The following is a 23,263-nucleotide window of genomic DNA, read 5'->3' on the forward strand; positions in this document are numbered from 1 at the left end:
CTTGCCACATGGCAGCCAGGCTAAGTGTAGCGTCTCATGGCACCTATGATCACAGAAATGTTGGGCAGCGTGTACCACACTGTCATCTATCAGGTCTAAGCCTTCCCAAATGTTCTGTGCACAAAGGGTGTGAAGCTGACTAGCTTTAAGAAACACGGTCACATCCCTGCTGCTAGGGAGCCCACTGCAGGGTCACACAGAGGCTTAGATGGGTCAGTGCTGCTGGGGAGCCCACTGCTGGATCCACAAGAGGCTCAGACAGGTCAGTGCTGCTAGGGAGCCCACTGTGGGGTCCACCCAGAGGCTTAGACAGGTCACTGCTGCTGGGGAGCCCACTGCCAGGCCCACACAGAGGCTTAGACAGGCATGTGACAAAGAGGCTTGAATCTATTTACCTTCAAGCTCCCCAAACTTTTTTCCACAGAACCCTGTTTCTGAGTCACTATCATTAACATGCAGTAGATATATGTTCATGGAACAGTGTGGGGAACATTGGCCCTGAAGCTCTCAGGTAGGATTCCAGACATAGAGCTCTAGTCTATTCATTAGCTGATGGTTCCCGTGAAAGTGATGTGGACCTGGCATGGCAGGAATGAAGAGCTGGACAGGTGACTTTTGGGGGAGCAATAGGCATGTATTTTGGGGTTCCTCAGAGAAACAGAACCAACAGGATATGTGTGAGTGTGTATATATATGGGTGTGTGTGTGTGTGTGTGTGTGTGTGCGCGCACGCGCGTGCAGAGAGAGAGAATTGGCTCACACAAACATGGGGACTGGTGAGTCCAGAACTGGCAGAGCAGGGTGCATTCTGGACACCCAAGGCATAGCATCTGAAGGCCATCTGCTGCCAGAGTCTTCCTTCCTCGGGGGAGGTCAGTCTTTTTCTCTTAGGGCCATCAACTGAATGGAGGAGGCCCACTCATGGTAAGGCCAATTACCTGCTTTCCTCAAAGTCCACTGATTTGAATGTTAATCTCCTCTAAAAAATACCCTCACAGAAACATCTAGAATGATGTTTGACCAAATACCTGGGTAGTGTGGCCCAGCCAAGTTGACATGTGAGATGAAGCACCTCCTTGGGGCAGGCAGTTGTGCTGGTGTTGAACCCCTTGCGGCTGGGAGACACTTGGGAACTGTGCCTCAGGGGAGGGTGGGCACTGAGCCCCTGGGCCTGATGTGTCATTTTGCTGTGGCCTGGCTTTACCAGCGACGTTTAAAAAGCATCGGCTGGTCACTCTTACACATTACAACATGTTCTGAGGTTGATAAGTAGGCCGGAGAAGACCAGGCTAGTCGCTTCTGTGCACTAGATGTGACCTGCCGTGTGCTTCTCCTGCCGTAACTGGCAGAAACTCCTGAGCGATGTGCCACCTGGGAAAGGAAAGCAGTGGAGCCAGGGTGAGCTGTGAGCTCACACCTCTATAATAAATGAAGGGGTCATCCTAGGCTCTGTAGGCAGGAATTTGTGGGGCACTCTGATTAAGGTAACTGCAAGCGATGGAAAGGACCCCTTAAGTGACTCTGTGACAGGGTCAGGCCCTCTCTTCTCTCCCCGCTGGGCAAAATGGGGTCCGCTACTACCTGTTATAATTCGCGCTTTCTTCAGTTTGGGAGCACCTAGGCTGTTTTGGCATGCTTGACTGCTCTTTCTTTACTATATAAAGTTCAAGTTGCTTTGGGGGTCTTCCTCCCAATCCCCTTTTTGGAGGATAATTGGGAGCCTGAATCATGCCCTAAACTGCCTGGTTCTGGGTGAAGCTAGAAGGAGTCAGAAGTTAGTCTCTGGCTCTGTAAAACCCCTTGTTAAAATTAGTTTGATGTGAGGTGTTTTTAGGAAATTATTTTATGGTAAGCTGGAAGTGAGCATCTATAGAGGGTTCTTACTGTTTTAAAAGAAGACAACTGGAAACAGAACAGAAGGTTGTGATAGAGTGCGTGTTGCTATGGCAATAATTGAATGAAAATTGTATTGCCTCCTGCACCTATTGATTAGAAGAAGGGAGGCAAATAAGAAAGTAGGAGGGCCGGCCGAGTGGCACGATGGTTAAGAACTGGCTTGGGACACCAGAGGGCCCCGGTTTGGATCCCACATATGAGGGCCAGTGACACTGCCCTCCACAGCTAAGATGCTGAACAACAGCTCAACCTGGAGCTGGGCTGCTGTGAGTCGCCGGCGACAGCATAGGCTGCATCCCCTGTGGCAGTGGGTTGCCATGGGCTACCGTATGTAGCCAGCAGCCAGCGTGAGCGGCCAGCAGCTGCAGTGAGCGGCCATCCAGAAGCCGGCGACTGATCTGCCTCATCCAGGAAGAGCACAATGATGGTGCTAACTTGGGCCAGTGAAGCAATGTCCTCCACAACTAGACTGAAGAACAAAATGACAGCAACTTGTCTGTTCCCCTTCCCCCAATTCCCCAGCACTGTTCCCATCCCCCCAATTCCCCAATAAAAATCTTTAAAAAAAAAAAAAAAGAAAGTAGGAACACAGAGGAGATGGGCTCAGAATGTAAGTAACCATAATCGAGGAAAAACAGCCACCCACGGATTTCTCATGTGGTTGATCCCACCAACAGAACGGCTTTATTCTCTCTGTCCTGCTTCCCTGTGATAGAGGCGACCATGCTGGGGACCTGGGGGACCAGAAGCTCTGATCGGAGCATCCCGTGCAGGGTGAGGGGACACTTTGTGACTCCTGTAGAAACTGACTGCTGGCATTGGCTATGGTACCCAACGGGGCTTTTGGTGCCAGGTGGGTTTAAGGTTCACAAGGTTCTCTGAGATGTTCCAGCTCCAGTAGATGTCAGAGTGTATTATTTAAAAAGTGTTCTATTATAATTTGAAGACAGGGCTCACAGGTAGGATTAATGGACAGATCCTTTAGGTATTATTGAGAAACAGTTGGCTCCAAAGTGTTTAATGTCTTCAAATCTTATTCTAATTATATATCCCCTTAAATATAGTAATGAGTGGTGTGGATAATATTTTCATTTCCCTAATAGCACTACTTGTTAATTAAAAGTATAGTGTTACTTGAATCTTTATCTGGTAGAAGCATAACTGATGAAATCACCAACTCATGATTTAGAAAGTTCTTTCCATCTTACCCCAGGTGCAAAGCTTAGCTGCACAGCACAGTCATTGGGGAGCTTTGACAAATCCATGTCCAGACCAATTAAAACAGAGTCTAATGGGTGGGGTGCAGGCTTCAGTATTCTTTAAACTCCTTAGCAGCCGTTCTCAACCTGTGGGTCGCGATCCCTTTGGGGGTCGAACGATCCTTTCACAGGGGTCGCCTAAGACCATCTGAAAAAAAAAAGATATTTACATTACGATTCATAACAGTAGCAAAATTACAGTTATAGAGTAGCAACGAAAATAATTTTATAGTTGGGGGTCACCACAACATGAGGAACTGTATTAAGGGGTCGCGGCATTAGGAAGGTTGAGAACCACTACCTTAGAGGATTTCAGTGTGCAGGGCTAGGACCCCTAGTCTAAGTGGACATAAGCTCTGTGGGGCTGGTGGACCTAATGCTCCATAGGACACTTTATAAAACCCCCTGCCCAGCTCCCCTCCTGCTCGTCCTAGTGCTCTACTGGTCCCAATGGGACAAAAAGCTCAGGGTCCAGTGGCATGCAGACAAATGTTTACCAGTCCATCTCTGGAGTAAAAAAGCCCTGATTTGTAATATCTGCTGATTCCCAGGTTCTGTAAATGCTCCCAGCATGGTTAGTTTCTTCCTGGCAGTGTGCCACCACTGCATGGGGCTGGGAGGAAAGGTGCAGTCAGCTGCTCCAGGCCTGGGCAGCAGCCCTAGGTACCAGTACCTCCTCCTCTGGGGCCCCCGATACCCCAGGCCCCCTTAGAGAGCAGGAGGGGTTTTGAGCCACCCAGGTACTTTTATGCTTGCATGATGGCTGGCTCATGTGGTTTTTCTACTCATGGAGCATAACACCTCCTTCTACTTAGAGAGTATAGGAAACCTTTGCAAAACACTGAGGGGATATGTCGAAGGCTGGGGATCTTTGGGAAATTGGCCTCTGGGTTATACTTTATCCTGTCAATCTGACTAAGGTGAGCTGCAATAGGTCAGCTCTGGGTGCTGGAACTGACATATGAAGTTGAGGGCCAGGCTCTGAGTTGGGATAAATCCACCAAGTTCACTGGGGAGCTCCTGAGGGAGGCAGCCCGCCAGCCTCCTGGGGCTGGTCACTTCCACCTCAGTGCAGGTTACATGCCCTACTTTTCCTCCCCCTTCATTACAGAGCGCGTCCACATTTTTCTCCTTGAATCACTTCAACACACTTAGAAAGGCCAAGCAGATGATATCTGCAGGTGAAGAATTCCGTTGGAGCTCAGAGAGGTTAAGTGGAGTGACGTGCCCAAGTTTGAGCAACTTGCCATCACTTCCAAGCTAGGAAGTGATGGAGGCAGGACTTCCCAGCCCACCCCAAGTTCAATGCTCTCCTGACACATAATCTTGGTTTGTCGGCCAATATTCACCTATGCATGGGGACAGTCACCTTACACAGTGGAGGCAGTGAGCTGAAAAGCAGCAGGTTCCTGCCTTCTAGTCTTGTGAGCTGATTCTTTGCCAGTTCTGTTTTTGAAAACATACTTCCTAAAATGAATGTGGTCTAACAGAGAACGTGTGCCAGCCTGGTAAATATCAGAGTGGGTGAAATAGGAATGACTTACATAGTATGAATGGCTGATGAGCTGTGATTGCAAATGCAGAATTGGGAGCATCCTCTGTCCGGAACGAATCAAATCCAGAAGACACGTGGGACTCTAAGAAGTGGCTACAGAAATATGGCTTAAAAGCCCAGAAGCTGTCATTTTATGATGTCCTCGCTGACTGCTCCTTCCGCCACGCTGATGGAGTTGTTGATATAAAAGCCAAGCCTGAGAATGAATCCTTGCAGACCAGTGCGGTAAGTGAAGCATGCCCCCGGTTGGCCGTGACCTTCCCTCAGTGCCCCAGGTAGTAAGGCCTTTCTAGGACCAGAGCCTAGCAGGACCAAGTTAAAGGCAGCATGGTGGGGCTTTCCACATGGAAGGGTGCCCTCTGCTTCTCACCGTGCACTCTCTCCAAATGGTCCTTGTGAGAGTGGAGATTCAGTCTGGCAACAGTTTCTAGAGATAAGTGAATTATACAGTAATTGTACAGAAGCCAGGAGCTGGTCCTGTACAGATTCAGGCATTATGAGTCTCAGAATTATTCAACATTATGGCAAAAGAATGGAAGAGAGAAACTGCTGGTGAATATGCCAAAAGTGGGCATTTCTGTGGTCCTCTTATATTGTCACCACCTCAAAGATACATTAGCCTAGTGACCACCAGCCACCAGCCAGCATTTAGTGGGTTCCCAGTAAATATAAGATCAGATTCTCTAAGGGGTTACAGCACTTGGAGTGTATACATTGAGAACTTTTGGAAGCTGTAGTTCCATGATGCCAGTGGGTCTGAAATGACCGGCTCTGGCTCACGTGGAAAGATGATGGCCTATGGCAGAGGCCCCTAAACTGTAGTACAAGTCAGTGGATGTGTGGGGAGGGTGTGGGGGTCATGGGGACCAAGAATTGGCATTTATAACAGTCCCCAGATGATGCTGGAACTGCTTCTCCAGGGGCTACTCTTGGAGAACACTGGTGTGTAGAACAGGACCTGGAAGACTGTCAAAAGTTTAGAGTTATAGAGATACTAAAATGCGTCACAATATGAAACAGAAAATTGGGATAAAATAAATATTCTAAATTTGTAAAACTGAGGGGAAGCTCTTTCGAAGGTAGTAAAGGGCCAGGTACACACTGAAGTGAAAGCCAAAAGCCAGCAACAGAGCAGGCTTGCCCATAGGGCAGCCCAGCAGAGGCACTGGGAGAGGGTGTCAAGGGCCTTCTCAAATGCAAGCCATTCTACAGGCTCTGAATCAATGTCAAGGTCCCCACTGACATGCCTGTCAATTCAGAGGCGAAGCCTCAGGCCAGCCCTCTGACACTTTTTGGGCTTTCTGGCCACAGGGCTCTCCAACCTCCAGGAAAGGGCTTTCCTTTGGGGCTACAATACCTCTTACTGCCATGTGTTGACAATGAACTGCAAGAAGGAAAATATAAAATCTGAATTAGCAAAATGCAGAATCGATGTAAGACTCATTTCCTGGCTTGTATGTGGGATACAGGGTAACGGCTGGGTTGCAGCAGGGAGCTTTCGTTGCTTTGTTTCCTCCCCAGCAGTTTTCTGACTTTGTCGGCATTATTCAGAAATGTTATTAGTTCAGGAAGTCATACATAACTACATTTTCATGTTGAAAATACATTAGGCCCTTCCTGCATATTGAAAAATAGGAATCCTTATCCACTTGAACGTAGCTTACCGTGAGCTCATGGCAGTGTGGTGGGTCGCTCAGCCTCTCACACACGGGTCTCCTCCTTGTTCTTCACATTATAAATGGAATTTTACAGGGACAGTTTGAAGAATGTGGCTTATAAATGGGGAATTTCACCGCAGATTGCTTGTGCTAACAAGTAACCATGTGATAGAAGTTGAGAAGTACAGCTCTCCCTCTTTCACAAATGTTGGTGAAAAAGGGACAACTTTATTTTTAGTATTTGGGGCTACATATCTGAAACCAAATTTATGTCTAAAGTTGTGATGTGTATAAGGTAGAGAGAAACAGTCTGTGAAATAGGTACATTATTTAGGGTTCCCCCAGACTCCCACTGGGTAGGAACCCCATAACATTTTAACTCTAAAAACCGATTGGTAGGTATGGATCTAGGAAACTCATTACACTGCAAAATAAATGACTGAAAAAGCCTCACCATGTAGCATTTCTAAGATAAATGAGCAGGTGCAAGGAGATCAAAATGCATTGTAATTGGGGAATTTCAGGCAGAGTCTGGGAACTTGATATTTCAGGGCCCCCTGAAATTGCATCCCTGGTTACTTATGCTGCTTGTATGCAAAACCAGCCCTGATGTTAAAAAACCCAGTGTAGTCTCACCATTTATTCCACTATTTATCGAGCTTTCACTGTGTACCAGACAGTGTGATCTGGTGGGAAGTGCACCAGACTTGGAATGAGAAGACCTGGGTGGAAATGCTATTTCTACCAGTTGGGGTAGTGAGGAAATAATTTAACCTGTTTGACTCACTGTCCATGTCTGTAATGTGGGTGGTGTAAAGTCCAAATTAAAAAAAAATGCAGGTCTAAGCACAGTGCCTGGCTCTCGGGAGCTGCCCAGTACATGGTACCTTCCTTCTCTCTCTATTTCTCTCTATTTCTCTCTATTTCTCTCTATTTCTCTCTCTCTCTCTCTCTCTCTCTCTCTCTCTCTCTCTCATTAGGCTTGTGGCCCCAGAAGTGGGTGGTGGCCTCCTTGTTCCTCTGTGCTGCTTCTCTATCATTGTCCCACCCTCTTCCCATGTCATCAGAATGTACTACCCACTCCGCCACCTGTGGCTGTCACCTCCTGAGCCCAGGTCACCTCCGACAGTCCTTGAAGATCGAGCTTCTGGCTTGCTGTCACTGGCTCCAACTGTTTACATTCTCAGTGATGCCAGACCCATGGGGATGGCCTTTCCCATACCCTGACCTTTCATTTCTCTGACCTTCTCTTCAGCATACAAACATGGTGTTATTCCTCCCATATTAAAATTACAGTCTTTTGACCCCCATTTGCCTCTGGCTCTACTCAGTAGCCTTCCTCGGCTTCTCTGTAGAAGTCACCTCTCCAAGGGTCTGACACATTTCCTTTCCCTGCTTCCGCGGTTCTCCCAGGCTCCTTGAACACACTCTAGCCAAGGCCCCCTCTCCACCAAAACCCACTCTCTCCAGGGCATGAGTCTCAGTCGCTCTCTTACTTGGCCTGTTATAATGTTTGATACAGTTGGTACTTCCTTGACATTCTTTTACTTGCAGAAAATGAACTGTCCTGTTTGTCCCCCTCCCTCACTGCGGTTCTTTCTCAGCCTTCTTTGTTCCGTCTCCCATGGCCCCCACCTCTAGATGCTGACAGGCGTCAAGGTGCAGCAGTCAGACCTCTCCTGGCTGCATGTTGTCCAGGCAGTCCCTGCCGGACACGCTAGCTGTCCTGGGGCACAGATGGGATTGCATCTTTCTGAGCATCGTTTGTGGCCGCTGCTCCATACAGAACAGGCCCCGTGCACGTTTGTCGAGCCAGGAGTTCAGTGACTGCACCGTGGGAGTGATTGCTAAGCTGGGTGAATAAGGCAGAGATGGAGGTGCCGTCTGGACACTTTTCCTCTCTGCATGGCTTCTGAGTGGCTTCTGTCCTTTGTCCTTTCCTTAGGAGACCAACAAGAAGACAGTCCACGCGAAATACTGCAGCACATTTGTCCACGCTCCCTGGAAGGATGGGAGTTTGGTGCACGTCTGTGTTACCAAGGAGAAGTACTCCTGGTACAGTGCAAGCATCAGCGCAGTCCTGGCCCAGATCCAGGACAGGTATTTTCAGAGGATACAGGTGGTCTAGTCTCTCTTCAAATTCAGACCTGCTTGACCTCTGGGTAAAAGCTTAACCAGGAGCAATGGCCAAGGAGCAGATTAAGTCAAGGCAGCCACCTGGCAGTCTGCCGGTGCCTCTGTTATAACTAAGGGGTGTTGGATTCAGATTCTGAGCTGCCTTGCTGCCAGTGCAGACTCTTAAAAACAGCAAACAAAGGTGCAGGTACGGTGTTGGCTGTGCATCACTGGAGGGGACCAAGGAGAATTCGGCCATGTCTTGTGGGCCCCACGTACTCTGTGACCGTTACACCTGTCCTCCTGCACATTACATTCAGGACACCTTCCACAATGTGGAATGCTATATATGTATTTTAGAAAGCAGCTAAAAATAACTTCACGTGCTCCCTCTCTACCCTACTATTTCTTAAAGCCTGGCAATGCTAAGGAACCTGGTGCACTAACACTCACCTCAGCCCCACAGTGGTGGGCCTTCTTCGTGCTTTCACTGCCCGATGCCAGGGGACAGCTTCAGACCACAAAGGCCAAATCCACTTAGGTACACGGGCTTCTAGACAGAGCTGGGTTGTAATCCCAGCCCTGCCACTTGCTGTGTGGCCCTAGGCAGGTTACTTAATGTTTTTTTGCGCCACCTTCCTCGTTTATAAAGTGGGAATACTAATGCCATTATAAACATGTTCTCTGGATTAGATTAGATACTAAAGCTAACGAGTCCAGGCCAGTAACCAACCTGCAGTGGCCACTCAGCAGTGAGAATTCTCTCCCTTTTGTGTTTTCTGTTAAAAAGCCACAAGCTGCAGAACCCTTGTCTGCCCAATATTAACTCTCCACAGCCCCAGCTTCTCAAACCCAGCCACACAGGTCACTCAGGGAAGGTAACGCTGTATCTATGTCTGGAGCCTTCTCTGCTTAGGTTTTAGGGGTGACTTTTGGGGAGTAATTTGGATTTCAGTTCTGGGAAAGACGATGCTGCTTAAAAGACACTCCACCTGGCAGCTGCCAGGTCTGTTTGTCCCTCTCCTCCCACCAGGTATTGGAATTGTTGGGAAGTTTTCTCTCCTCCTCTGTTTTCCAGATTTTGCGGTGAATTGGTATCATGTCTCCCTTACATGTTTGTAGAATTTATCAGTGAAGCCATCTGGGCCTTGAGTTTCTCTTTGTGGGAAGGTTTTTAACTATGTGTTAATTTATTTAAATGCACGTAGAATTGATGTTGGTAATTTATGGCATCTTTGTGTTCTAATCAATCTGGCTGGAGGTTATCTATTTTATTGATCTTTTCTAAGAACCAGCTTGTGTTTTCATTGGTTTTTTTCCTGTCTGGTTTTCTCCTTTCTATTCTGTTGATTTCTACTTTTACCTTTTTTATTTCCTTCTCTCTCCTTACTCTGCGTTTACGTTTCTTAAGGTGGATGCTTAGATCTCTGATCTGAGACCTTTCTTTCTTTCTTTCTTTCTTTCTTTCTTTCTTTCTTTCTTTCTTTCTTTCTTTCTAATATAAGCATTTAATTTTAATCTAGTATAAGCAATAAATTTTCCTCTTAATAAATGAGGAAATACTGCTTTAGCCGCCAATCACAAATTTTGATATGTTGTATGTATCTCATTTCATTCGATCCTCCATATTCACCCTACAGATTCTAGCTGCCTAGGCCTTGCTGAACTCTGAACTCAGTTTCAGATATTTTTTTCCCCCTGCACAGCCCCTCCCCCAGGCTTTGCCTGTAGCCATGAACTTCATTTACATCCTGTGATGCCAACCTGAACTCAAGCACAGAAGCAATCCTTCTCATACAACGGCCTGGTGCTTGGTTCCTGTGGGGATCTGGTGTTGCTTGACAGTCCATAAGCCTCCTCGAAGCTTCAGGAATGTGCTGGTGTTACTAGCTTGACTGTAGTCAGCAGCATTGGAAGGACAAATGGTCTAAAGTCGGAGCTGAGGGCTTCAAACTCTCAGATGACTGGCAGTGATTTACTTTGGGCTTCGGAATCCAGTGTTGGATTTATTTTTCTGTCCTATTGATTTTCCTTGTTCCGTTTTACTTGTATTGATGATGGATGGGTGGGAGGGCTGACGAGGGAGCCAGCCTACACGTAGGATTTTCCCAAGAAACCCCTTTAAATGAGTGGTGCACTCACAGAAAGTTGTGTAGAAACAATACAGCACAACTCTGACCTCTTAGGAAGATGATTTTGTTCCCACAGGCTGTAATCACTCACTTTCATCCCATTTTCTGCCTAGGATTAAATGGCTACAGGATGGGAGTCAAATCCTTTTTGGAAAAGTGCGTAATGACTGTGTCTACATTCTCGTTGATACATCTCATTCGATGAAGGGCAAACTGGACTTGGTGAAGGGCAAGGTCATCCAGTTTATACAGGTTGGATGGAGCTACCCATTCAAGCATTTGGGGGCCTGTGTCTCATGAGTGCACCTGCACTGAGACTCACCTGCAGCGGTTGTGGGGATGCCCAGGCAAAGTGCTCTCCAGAATCTCCCGGGAAGCCATTTCAGGACAAAGCTCCCCTTTACCAGTTAGAGAGCCCTCGGTTCTCCTCTGTAAGCAGAGCCTCCTGGGTGCATCCTTTCTGTAATGCACTGGTACGCCCATTGCTTTGGGTTTTCTCTGCCCTGAGATCTGTGGTGTGCATACACCTCCATGGTTTTCCAGATATGCTTCAGCTCAGCTTTTGGATTTCAATCTCCAATGTCTATGAGGGGCGCTGTGTGCCCTGGCCCAGCTCAGAGGCATGGGAGGGAGGAGTGCGGCTGATGGGTAGGAGCCTCCCGTCCTTATTAATGCTGCCTGTGTTGCCTCAGAGTTGTGGGACCTGAAGCACATGGCCATGATTCCTAACCCTGAGTTTCCACACCCTGAGATGGGTGTTACAGCACTGTCACAAGCCACTAGTACTGACATGAGTATTAACCACAGAAAATAATTGTGGGGAGCATCGACAACTAGAAAATTACAGCTTTTAATTTGGTAAACCTCTGCTGGAGAAATATGGGTGGATGGAAGGCAAGTGACTAGATATGCCACAGAGTACTGGCCTTACCAAAAGGTGATGACCAAATGTGACACTTTCGGATTTCCTTGTCTTAAGCATATTGCACTTTGTGTGCATATTCAGTATACCATTAATATGAGCATTAAAGACAGCATTTAATGTTACATCATATACATAAACTTATGCATATACAAGGTGTGATCAAACAATACGGTGAATGCTGCTGCCAAGTGCCATCCAAGGGGATCTTCAATATGGGAAGTGGTGCATCAAACTTTAGTAATAGTGTGTGTGACAAGTTTCAACTTGTTCGGTGCAATCAACATGAGCTACAGTTAAGAGAAGGTGTGTTGTTTTTTTTTAAAGATTTTTATTGGGGAATTGAGGGATGGGAACAGCGCTAGGGAATTGGGGGAAGGGGAACAGACAAGTTGCTGTCCTTTTGTTCTCCAGACTAGGTGTGGAGGACGTTGCTTCACTGGCCCAAGTTGGCACCATCATTGCTCTCTTCCGGGGTGAGGCAGATCAGTTGCCGGCTTCTGGATGGCCGCTCACTGTGGCTGCTGGCCACTCACGCTGGCTGCTGGCTACACATGGTAGCCCATGGCAACCCACTGCCACAGGGGCTGCAGCCCACGCCATCGCCGGCAACCTACGGCAGCCCAGCTCCAGGTTGAGCTGTTGTTCAGCATCTCAGATGTAGAGGGCAGTGTCACTGACCCTCATATGTGGGATCCAAACTGGGGCCCTCTGGTGTCCCAAGCCAGTTCTTAACCATCGCGCCACTCGGCCGGGCCCCCAAGAAGGTGTGTTTTAAAGTGTGCCATAAATCATCCTCCATCATGACAATGCTCCATGTCACACATCGCTTCTGGTATACGGCAATTTCTGTCAAACAAAAACATTATGGTGTGTTCTCATCCACCTTATTCAATGGGTCTGGTACTATGCGATTTCTGGCTCTTCCCCAAGGTCAAAATGAAAATGATTCAGGACATTGAGGCAGCCACAACAGCGCAACTAAAGACGCTCAGGAAAGAGGACTTCCAGAACTGCTTCAGAAAGTAGCAAGAACGATGGGATAAGTGTGTTTGAAGTGAGGGGGAGTATTTAGCGGGGGGATAATTGTCATGTCCCGCACAGCATGGGCAATGGGGAGTTTCATCCTTATGAAAAACTGATTTACATTTAGATGTCCAGTGATTTTTCCTTTGGCACCTAGGATATAACTCGTAGGAGCAGAAGTATTATGTGGGCGGGAACTATTTTTGTTTTTCTTTCTGGCTGCCAGTATGACCAGACTTTCCACAATTGTAGCACTTTTTCCAAAAATGCCAGGGAATTTGTTTTTTCCCACTGTTAACCCTGTAATAGCCTGAGTAAGCATGATCACTTTAAATTGTTTTGTTTCTAACCCTCGACACAAACGAAGATATCCCCATGGCATCTGTTTTTTCTTTTTGAGCTCCTATTGCCTTTTTACAATCCTCATTAGCATTATCATAAGCCATAATTTGTAAAATTATATCAGCTGCTTGAGAATTGGTAAACTGTTTATTTATAGCATGCTGCTAGTGGGCAATAAATTTAGAGTAAGTTTCCTGAATGATAACAGGGAAAGTCAAAGCATCCAAATCTCCTTTTAACCTAGCCTGTGGTATGTCTCACTCCACTGCAGATAGTGATATGCGAGAGCCTCCGACAGGTGGGGGAGGTGCATGGGCAGCAGAAAGAAAAGGATTATTGTCTTTGGGCAGTTTCTTTTTTTTTTTTTTTCAATTTCCTTTAAAATTTTTTTATGCCATTCAACATGGCTCCAACAAAACAAAACAAGCATACTATGAACCAACTCTACAACACCACCCCAATAAAGCATATTTTAAAAGAACAAGGTTACATAATTTCAAAATTAAAAGTTACTTGAACTATGACTACACAACATTTAAATTCTAAGTGACCCTAACTATTGCTAAGACCCTGAATTGCAGGAAGGATGACTCAGTCATTATCATGTAGGTCAACCTTCACTGTGGAACCATCACCGTTCAGTTTCATTGCGTCAGCAATGAGTGCTCTCATCATATCTATGTTATCACATAAGCGGTTCACCTTGGAATAAGCAAAAAGTCTTTCCAGGGGTACGTAAAACTTATTTCCAAAACTGAAAGGTTTGGGAGACTTCTCTCTGTTGAATTTTTCAAGTTCTGTGAAGACTGGTCCAGAAAAATTGATGAGCCCACTGTCTTTTAACCTCTCATTTTCATCATCCTGTAGTATTTTCAAACTAATGGCATATCCACATCTCAAGCTTTGGACTTGTCGGGACACCTCATTTACCAACGCATATTTGCAGACTTCTTTTTGCTGTAAACTTGGGTATGAGATTGTATAAACAAATTTATAAACATATTCCTCATGCTGCCCTGCAAGGCATGATTCAGTTGCCTTTGCTCCAATTTTCCGGGAGACCCCTATCTGGGTACAGTACCCAACATTCTCAGCTCCTGCTGGTGGTTACTGGTGAGTAAACTCCACAGAGTAATTGTAGAGATTTGCCACATCTGAAGCCCAGGTCTGAAACTGCTTTCTATTCCACTCAAATTTGTGATCTGAATCTCTTAAGGTCACTGCTGGAAACAGGGCATTGAATTCCGCGTTTGGTGTGCTGATGACTATCATGGCTGGAGACAAGTACCCAAATACAACTTGGGGAAAAACGGCCAGATCTGTTGGATCCAGATGTTCTATTAATTCAATACATGTTATTAAGTCAAATCCAAGCAAACGAGAGTCTCTCTTCACAACAGAGCCATGATACAAGATAATAGGCAAATTCAGTTCCCAGGGACTTAAATAATCCCCAAAATATGGAGACAACTGACACCTTTGTGATCCTATTTTATTTTTATTGATATCTACTCCAACAAGCAGTTCCATGCAACTGTGGCATTTAAGTGTCTGTATTAGCAAAGCATTGCCACACCCCAAGTCTGCAGCCTTCCTGGGTTTATGTTGATCCACCAGATCTTTAACGAAATTGTAACGCTATCTGTATAACAGAGGGCTAAACTGAATTGCCTTCTTGATAGACGCTTGAAAACCATCAACTACACTCTTGCACTCTATTGGAAACTTGTTTCCAAGTTTCGTTGAAACAAAAATGCAGATGAATCCTTCAAGCTCTAGGAATCAGCAATGACTCGTCTTGGAGTAAGAAGCACGTCGAATCAGCAAAGTCGAGAGCCACCGAAGACTAGGGGATTGCGCAGCGCTGCAGCCGCATTTAAAGCCCTTTGGGCGGTTTCTTGAGAGGTTTTTCTTTCTGTGCCATAAATAAAAGCGCGGTAGAGGCAGTAAAGGAGTGGGGGAGGGGGGGTGGTGCATTGTAGTTTTCCAAGCAGTCTCCCAAAGGTGGATGTAACGATTTTGGAACAACTGTAGGTGCCTCAAAAAAAAATCTTTCTCCCTTTTTTCTGGAGTTTTCTCTTGGTATTTGTTTTCCTCAGAACTTTCTTTTTTTTATTTTTACAACCCTGATCATTATCTTCCCCTTTATCTTTCGTGTCAGTTTGTAATGGTTCTAAAACTGACCGGACTAACCTCCACGTATCCCAAATTGTGGCTGGCAGTGAAACCCCCTAATGCTGTATCTCACTAAGGTTTTTGCCTACTGCATCCCATGGCTCTCTAAGTCCAACATCCCTAAGTTAGGAAACCAGGAACAATGAGTCTATGATCTTTAAAAGTTCCTCCAATCTCTTTTCTGAGACTTTGGCCCCTCCTTTTTTAATAAGCTGCTTCAGTAAGCAGATATAAGGTCTATATTGGCTAGTAACATTTCCTTTGTTAGTAAAAAGAGAGAAAGGAAAAAGTTTCGCTCAAAGTTTACTCAGATACCCGTCTGGCCGCGTCCCTTGCGGGACTTTAAGGTCCGTCTTGGCTATGGTGCACCAATATAAACCCCAGGTCTGGTTGGTGTTGCCAAGTCACCGTTTTGCCTTACGATGTAACCAGAATCATAGATTAGGGCTCAAGCAAGTTCCGTAACCGAAGCCATGGAACTATAATCAATCACTCACACATTCACACTCTTTCACACAAAAGTTTAGTTAATTTCCCTTTTACCCTGGTTAAATTTTTTGGGATCTTCCCTACCTCCTTATTAGGTAGTTGTTGCGATGCCTCCCGGGCCCTGTTGCTGTTAAACCTTTCTTCTCAGACTCTGAGTCTTCCTTCCCTCTTTGAGCCCCACGTTGGGCGCCAGATATCGCGTCCCGCACAGCAAAAGTGATGGGGAGTGAGAGGGGTGGCACAGGGTTAAGGAAACACAAGAGTCAAGGACAGAGTTAAAGCGAGGCCAGGGGGCTGCAGTTCTCTCTCTAGAACTGAGCCCCGAATCGGGCCAATGTGTAGCTTTTATTAAGAAACTTCAAAGAAGTGAAACTTGTTTTTTCTAAAGTCCATGTGATAAGTGCCTGATGGCTAATTTCCACCAACCAGCCCCATTGTATTCCAACACCTGCTGTGCCTTTATACTCCTACACACACAACCCCCAGATGGTGCAACTGTGCAGCGGCCATGAAAATAAAGGAGATAACTGACACCATTCCGCCAGGTCTCAGTGTTCTGAGACACTCCCTTGAGGATGCTTTACTGATATCTTTCCACCAGGTCTCAGCATTCCAAGACACTTTCTCATGACCTCATTAGGTCAGGGGTTGGTGTGTGTGTGTGTGTGGGGGGGGCAGTCGAGGACGTAGCTGTAAGGCAACAGATAATGGCAGTACATCTTTTACTGTAATAATTTTTTTAATTTAAACATTTGCTGTATTGATCACACCTCGTATGTGATACATATAACATATTCATACATATATACACTTGTAAAAGTTAGTATCCAGCCTGCATAGATATTTTACTTAAATGCCTTTTGTACTAGAAAAGACTCTATTGAATGTAATTTTTAGCTTCTAGAGCTGAAAACGGATTCCAAAGTGATATCTATACCATTTATCAAACCATGACCTACCCTAATATTTTCTTACATTTGAGTGGTTTTATGGCTAAATAATAATCATCTCTTACAGGAACAGCTGAAATATAAAAGGAAATTCAATTTTGTGCAGTTTGATGCTCAAGCAGTTGCTTGGCAGGAAAAACTTGTTCAAATTGATGAAGATAATTTGAAAGGAGCTCAGTCCTGGGTTAGAGACATTAAGGTAAGGTGGGGGCTGGGTCTGAGAGGAGCAGCCTGACTTGATCACCTGCTGAGTTTATCATGGCAGAGAAATTCTTGTGAAAGTGCTTTGAGCTCCAGGGATGGTGGTGGCTTCACATAGACACTCATCGTGTTTACAAAGATCACATTAACCCAGTCCCATTAGTCAGTGTCTTCACTCGGGGTGTAGCCTTGTCAGCAGTTCTGAGCCCAGCACCTAGCTCTGCACCTAGGGTTTCTTTTTCCCTTCTCTTTTTTTCCACCAGTTGTCCTGGGTTTTCCCCAGTGCCCTAGGACACCTGGCGGGGATCATGTTTATGTCAAACCAGGGTTGATTCATGATGCCCAGTGTTTGGCTAACACAATGTGGTTTATGCCCTTCTCCCCCTCTCCCCACTACACACAGATTAAGGCTTTCATCCTCTAGGGGAGGTACAGGGGAAGGGTCTCTTGGGGATTCATGTGTCATGGTTCCTCTTTCCCAGTCCTGCACCTTGAAGGAGATGGTCCCCAGACTCTTCCCCATCTTTTCTGTGAGCATTCCTGTGGGGTTTGTGGTAAAATGGCCCCTAAGAGAGTGCAGACACCCCTACTGTTGTAGCTCTGGCTCTTCAGCCTGCAGCCAGTAGACACCTGGACAGTGTCTGCTGGCATCAGTGGCCCCAGCCAAACTCTTCTTATGAGTATCCAGCTGTACCTGGCGCAAGAAGCCTGACTCTGTAGGGGCCCGACTTGCCCATATTTTGGGCCAGTTGGTTGCCCTGTGACCCAAGCACTCTGATGGGCATAATAGCAATTACATGCTTACTGCTTGTCTTGCTTTTTCTCATTTTGAATTTTGGAGTGACACCCTTGCAGGGCTCTGCATCCCTGGGCAGAAGCTGCAGGAGTTTTTAAAATGGACGATTTCTTTGCTGTACTTCCAGATAGCTAGTGATCCAACATTGTGTTAGCTGAACACTGGGCGTCATGAATCAAGCCTGGTTTGACGCAAACATGATCCCCACCAGGTGCCTCAGGCTGCATGTTTAAGTTATGCTGTCAGCCAAATGAGCAGTAACTGAGCTAGTGCCTCACACAGAAGAACGCAAAGATAAAACATCATTAAGAGCTCTGCGGCAGGACAGGCAGTTCACAGTCCTGGCTTCCTGCTGTCTGGGGACCATCAGGGATAGAGGCTATGGCACACCCAGGGGTTAGGCTTCTGGGAATTGCTGGACTTAAATCCTTATCTCAGTATAATTCTAATTTATCTTTTATTTCGCAAGTACTTTTCTTTCTTTTGGGAAAAGCAGAAAATAACACTTGTGTGAGGTCTTCTTTGAGATTCAAGTGATCTCTCTCTCTCTCTCTCTCTCTCTCTCCCTCTATCCCATAGACTGGAAGTTCCACAAACACTCTGCATGCCCTGCAAACTGCTTTTGCTGATAAAGAAACACAAACAATCTACCTTTTGACAGATGGAAGACCTGATCAGGTACTTATCAAAGTTGGAGACAAAGAGGGATTCACCAACACCCTGAAAGTCAAGGCTGAGAATGGGTTTGGGGGCACCTTTTCAGTGGCTGTAGGAAAGCTGCTGGGAGATATTTCCTGGGCTGAGGGACCCAGAACCGAGGTGAGAAAATACACAGAGGAATTCCTTTGTCTGAGGAGAATTTATGTGATCGTGACTTTGGTTACTGTGATACAGACCCACAGGCCTGGAGACCAACCCCATGTATGGTGATCGCCACCTTCCACTGAAGACTCATGTATATTTTATTATAAACTAAGAGTGAGAAGATTCTTTTTTATTTTTTTTTCCTTTGGGCATTCTGAATCTAAGCATGTCACTACACAACGTCCTTGGTTTTACCCCTAATTTTAACTTAGTAACCATTTAAACAAAAGCAGGTCTTTCTAGTGGAATGTTTTTTGTTTTGTTTAGCCTGACTGGAAAATATTTGAAAGGTTTAAGTAGAGTCTGTTTATTGTCTTTCAAGCTTAGTGAATGAAAGACTAATTCTCTGGGCATGAAATAAATATAGAGATCTGCAGGCCAGTACAATGTAAATTAACCACTAAAGTGAATTAGTACCATCCTGTTTCCTTCATCGTGAGGTGTTTGCATGTCCAGTGATCCAGGACTTAAACAGTAAAGCAACTGAAGTTTACTGCAGCATTACATTTACGGCAGACAAGTTGTATGGAAAGTGAAATTTTATGTTCTTTTTTCCCCCCTTCTTCTTAAAGAAGTCCTTCTAAGATTCCTTGTAATACTGGTTTGGTAGTGATGAACTCCTTTAGCTTTTCTTCTCTGGGAAGCTCTTTATCTATTCTTCAATTTTAAATGATAGCTTTATCTGTCCTTCAATTTAGTCGTGGTTGTATGTCATTGCTTTTTATCACTTGGAATATTTCCTGCCACTCCCTTCTTGCCTGCAAAGTTTCTGTTGAGAAAGAAGCTGACAGTCTATGGGGGCTTTCTTGTAGGTAAACTAACTGCTTTTCTCTTGCTGCTTTTTAAGATTCTGTCTATGTATTTAACCTTTGGCATTTTAATTATGGTATGTCTTGGTGTGGGCTTCTCTGGGTTCATCCTGTTTGGGATTCTCTGCACTTTCTGGACTTGTATGTATGTTTCCTTTGCCAGGTTAGGAAAGTTTTCCATGGTTATTTCTTCAAATAGGTTTTAGTCCCTTACTCTCTCTTTTTTTTTCTCATACCCCTAAGATGTGAACGTTGATACGCTGTTGTTGTCTCAGAAGCCCCTTAAACTATCCTCATTTTTTATTCTCTTTTCTTTTTGCTATTCCAATTAAGTTTTTCTGCTACCTTGTCTTCCAAATGGTTGATTCGATCCTCTGCTTCATCTAATCTGTTGTTGATTCTATCTAGTGCATTCTTTGTTTCAATTATTGTAGTCTTCACTTCAGACTGTTCTTTTTTGTGGTTTCTATGTCGTTTTTTATGCTTGCTATCTCTCTTTTGAAGTTCTCATTAAGTCCTTGAGCATTCTTATAACCATTGTTTTGAACTCTGTATCTGGTAGGTTGCTTGCCTCCATTTCATGTACTTCTTTTTCTAGAGGTTTCTCCTGTTCTTTCATTTGGGACATATTTCTTTGTTTATTCATTTTTGCTACCTCCCTGTGTTTGTTTCTGTGTATTAGACCTATGTCTCCCAGTATTGGCCAGGTGGTTTTATGTAGCAGGTGCCCTGTAGGGTCCAATGGCACAGTCTCCCTGGTCACCTGAACTGGGTGCTCCAGGACTGTCCCTTGTGTGGGTGGTGTGTGCTCTCCTCTGTTATAGTTGATCCTTGATTGCTGTTGGCATTTCGGTGGATCGGATTAACCCTCAGTCTGACTGGCTGTGGAATTTGGCCACATTCACAGTTTACGGGCTGCTGTGCAGGGGGCTTACGCTGCAGAAAGAATTTTCCTCAACAGCCTCTGTCACATGCTGAGACCACCCTTTGGGTATACTGCTTATGAAGCTAATTGGGTGGTTCTCTGTTGTGGTATGAAGCGGTCTCCAGGTATATTGGTTCTGGGGCCCCTTGGGAGGGGCTCTGGTGCAGGCCCAGGTCAGCCACTACCTGTGATTGGCTGGGGGCTACCTTATAGGAACTACGTAGAGATCCATGTTTGGTTGCTGCCTGTGCTGGACCTGGAGGTGCATGGGAGAGGCTGGCTGCCACTAGTACCAAGGCTGGGGTGGCTTTGCAAACAGCCCAGGACCCAAGACCTGCTGCTGCCTGCTGCCTCCCATGAGGCTCAGCCACTGATGAAATCTGGTGGTGTATGCAAGTTGGGTGAGGTAGGATCTCAGGGAATCAAGGGTGGGGCAAGTGGTGTTCATCAGGTTAATGTAGATTTTGGTTTGGTGTCAGTACTAAGCCTAGAGCTACACAGCAAAAGGCTCAGAGCACACTGAAGCCAGCTGCCACCTGCCTGGGTCTTGTTGATCCCTGAGAGTTGTCCAAGAAAGACTGTAGCCAGGGCTGGCTGCTAGTTATGAAAGTGCTTCTGGTGATGCACAAGTTGAGGTTAGCTGTCTGCTGCTGAAAGAGCCTCCTGGAGTGTGCAGGGCAGGGTTGGCTGCCAGTCAAGGAAAGTGCCTCTGGTGTTGCATGAGTTGGGTGGGGCAGGGTCCCAGGGAATCATAGGGTGGAGCGAGGTAGTTCACCAGGCCAATACAGATTCAGATTTGGCCCTGTGGGGGAGGGCACAACACAGGAAAGATGGCACCTGCCTGTAGGATACACAGGAGGACGGTTCTATACAGGGAAAATGGCAACTGTCCCTCCAGTCCTCGCCCTGGAGCAACACAACTCAGTCTCTCTAGTATGTCTCTTGTGCCTCCTGAGCTGCCGTGCTTCCGCTGGAGCCCAGGGCAAGTGCCTGTGAGTGAGTGAGTTTGTGTGTGGGCTCTTTAAGAGGTTGCCTGGGTTTCATTGGCTTTCAGTCTTATCCAGAATCCAAACTGTTTTGCCCAGCAGATGTTGTGGGGGCTCTTCTTGTACTGTAGGCTGGGGGGCCTAGTGTGGGCTGGGTTTCCTTGTTCCTTGAAATGGAGGGGACCTCCACGGCCGAGATATCCCTCCTGATTCTCAACTGCCTCATGGAGCTCTGGGATGGCCTGTTCCTCATCTCTGCCCCTCCTACCAGTCTCAATGTGGCTTCTTCTTTATATCCTTTGTTAAAGGACTTCTGTTCAGCTAGTCTTCAGAGGGTTCTCGAGGTTGACTGTTCTATAATTTAGTTGTAATTTTAATGTGGTCATGGGAAAAGGCAAGCACAGCGTTTATCTACTGCACCATCTTGCCCTCCTCTCCCAACAATATCTAAAGTGAAATTTATTTGGAATGATTTTCCCATCAACTTCATTACACTTCTCTGTAGAAGCAATGTATTGTACCCTGTTTATGTTCCATGTGTGGTGCCAAGGTTTGAGGCTACAACGATGAATAATATCCCTGCCTTAGGGAAGGTGACATGTTGGGGGATGTGCTAGACATACACAATTAACTCTGACATGATATGGGGAGTGGGCTGGCCTGTGCTATGAAATGTCTGGGAGCACAGTGTGATGAATTCTTCTGTACACAATGGAGAGGCAACAGGCAAGTTTCCACTGAGGAGAGGACATGTCAACTGTATCTGGAAAGAGGCAAAGGAATTTTCTAAAGAGAGGAGATTACTGGTACTCTGGGCAGAGGGAACAGAGGGGCTGCTCAGAGAAACAATCTGAGAGCAAGGGCACTAATGAAAGTGTGTCAGGGTGGAGTCTCGAGAGTTAGGTTGGGAGGAGATTGTGAAAGTCATTGAATGCCACGTGGAAAGGGTCAGCTTTACCACAGTGGGGGCTCTCAGAGGAGCAGATGGTCCCATCCATCCATATTTTAGAAATATACCTTCTTAGTGCCAGGGAAAGACTAAATCTTGATGAGACTGGTAAGGGCCCACCTCAGTTAGGAGCAGCAGAAATGTTGACAAGAGGACTCTTCAGAGATGAGATAATTGAAGTAGTCCCAAAGGACTTGGTGACCATCTTGGCAGGGGGGAGGCAGCAGCATGAGGAGAGGTGGGAGGGTGGGAGAAATGGAGAAAGTGGTCAAGATGACTGATTTCTGGTTATAATGATTATGTTATTAACTGATTTAAATTCAAAGACGGAGCAGGTTTTGGGGTTGCTGGTAAAGGAAGCTGAGCTTCTTGATGTCCAGAAGTCCCCAGAAATCTGGGGCTGGCATTTGGGGAATATGGGAGCTGGAGATTCTGATTTGAAAGTCATCTGGACAAGGGGTCTTTTTCTGTTGAACAAACTGTTACTGATTTTATTGCAATTTATAAAACATATATATTTTTATATATAAGCAAGCATATAAGCATAAGAAAGAAGAAAAATTAAATCATTCACAATTCAATTTTGTGTTCTGCTTTTTTAAATATAATATATGCAGTTTTTTCAAGTTATGAAAAATGTTTCAGAAGCACCATTCTCAATGACTGCATCATATTTCATTATATAGATTTAATAAAACGTCTACCTTCTATCTTTAAAAAGATAATTTTTTATTTAATTTTTGAATAGCAATACATTTTCATGGTACAAATTACAAAGGTACAAAAGGATATATAGGAAAAAATTCTCCCTCCCACCTCTTGTTCACTAGCTAAGGGGCAATGTATGTTACCAGTTTCTTGTATCTTCTTTCAGAGATAATTTGTTTGCAAGCACATATGTATTTATATATGTATTTTTTAATGCATAAATGGTAGCATGTTACAAAATTCTGACCTTTATTAATAAGACAGTGTACCAAGGAGATTGCTTAATGTAATTTATAAAGAGCTTCCTCATTTTTTATAGCTGCCTACTATTCCATCACATGGCCATTTAGCCATGTGCCCTGGAGATAGGAGTTAGTTTGTTTTCTTCTTTTTGTTGTTGTTTTTTTTTTTCTTTTAATTATTTTTTTATTATGAAATACATTTTTTAGAATTAGTTTCAGCTGTACAACACAGTGCAATAGTTATACTTTTTACCCCTCCAAGTG

At 45.4% G+C, this 23,263-nt stretch overlaps 1 protein-coding gene and 1 pseudogene across 1 annotated transcript in view; one reads left to right on the forward strand and one right to left on the reverse strand.

Moving 5' to 3' along the window:
• VWA3B (von Willebrand factor A domain containing 3B) overlaps positions 1-23,263 on the forward strand; it is a 154,448-nt gene that overhangs the window by 56,440 nt on the left and 74,745 nt on the right. Inside the window, 5 exon segments of the mRNA XM_019659997.1 lie at positions 4,739-4,935; positions 8,314-8,468; positions 10,729-10,867; positions 16,587-16,718; positions 18,096-18,194. Of these exon segments, the coding sequence (XP_019515542.1) occupies positions 4,739-4,935; positions 8,314-8,468; positions 10,729-10,867; positions 16,587-16,718; positions 18,096-18,194 (722 nt within the window).
• On the reverse strand, positions 13,497-15,179 carry LOC109391989 (small RNA 2'-O-methyltransferase pseudogene; annotated as a pseudogene).

This window comes from Hipposideros armiger, unplaced genomic scaffold (assembly GCF_001890085.2).
Source record: "Hipposideros armiger isolate ML-2016 unplaced genomic scaffold, ASM189008v1 scaffold_310, whole genome shotgun sequence".
NCBI lineage: Eukaryota > Metazoa > Chordata > Mammalia > Chiroptera > Hipposideridae > Hipposideros > Hipposideros armiger.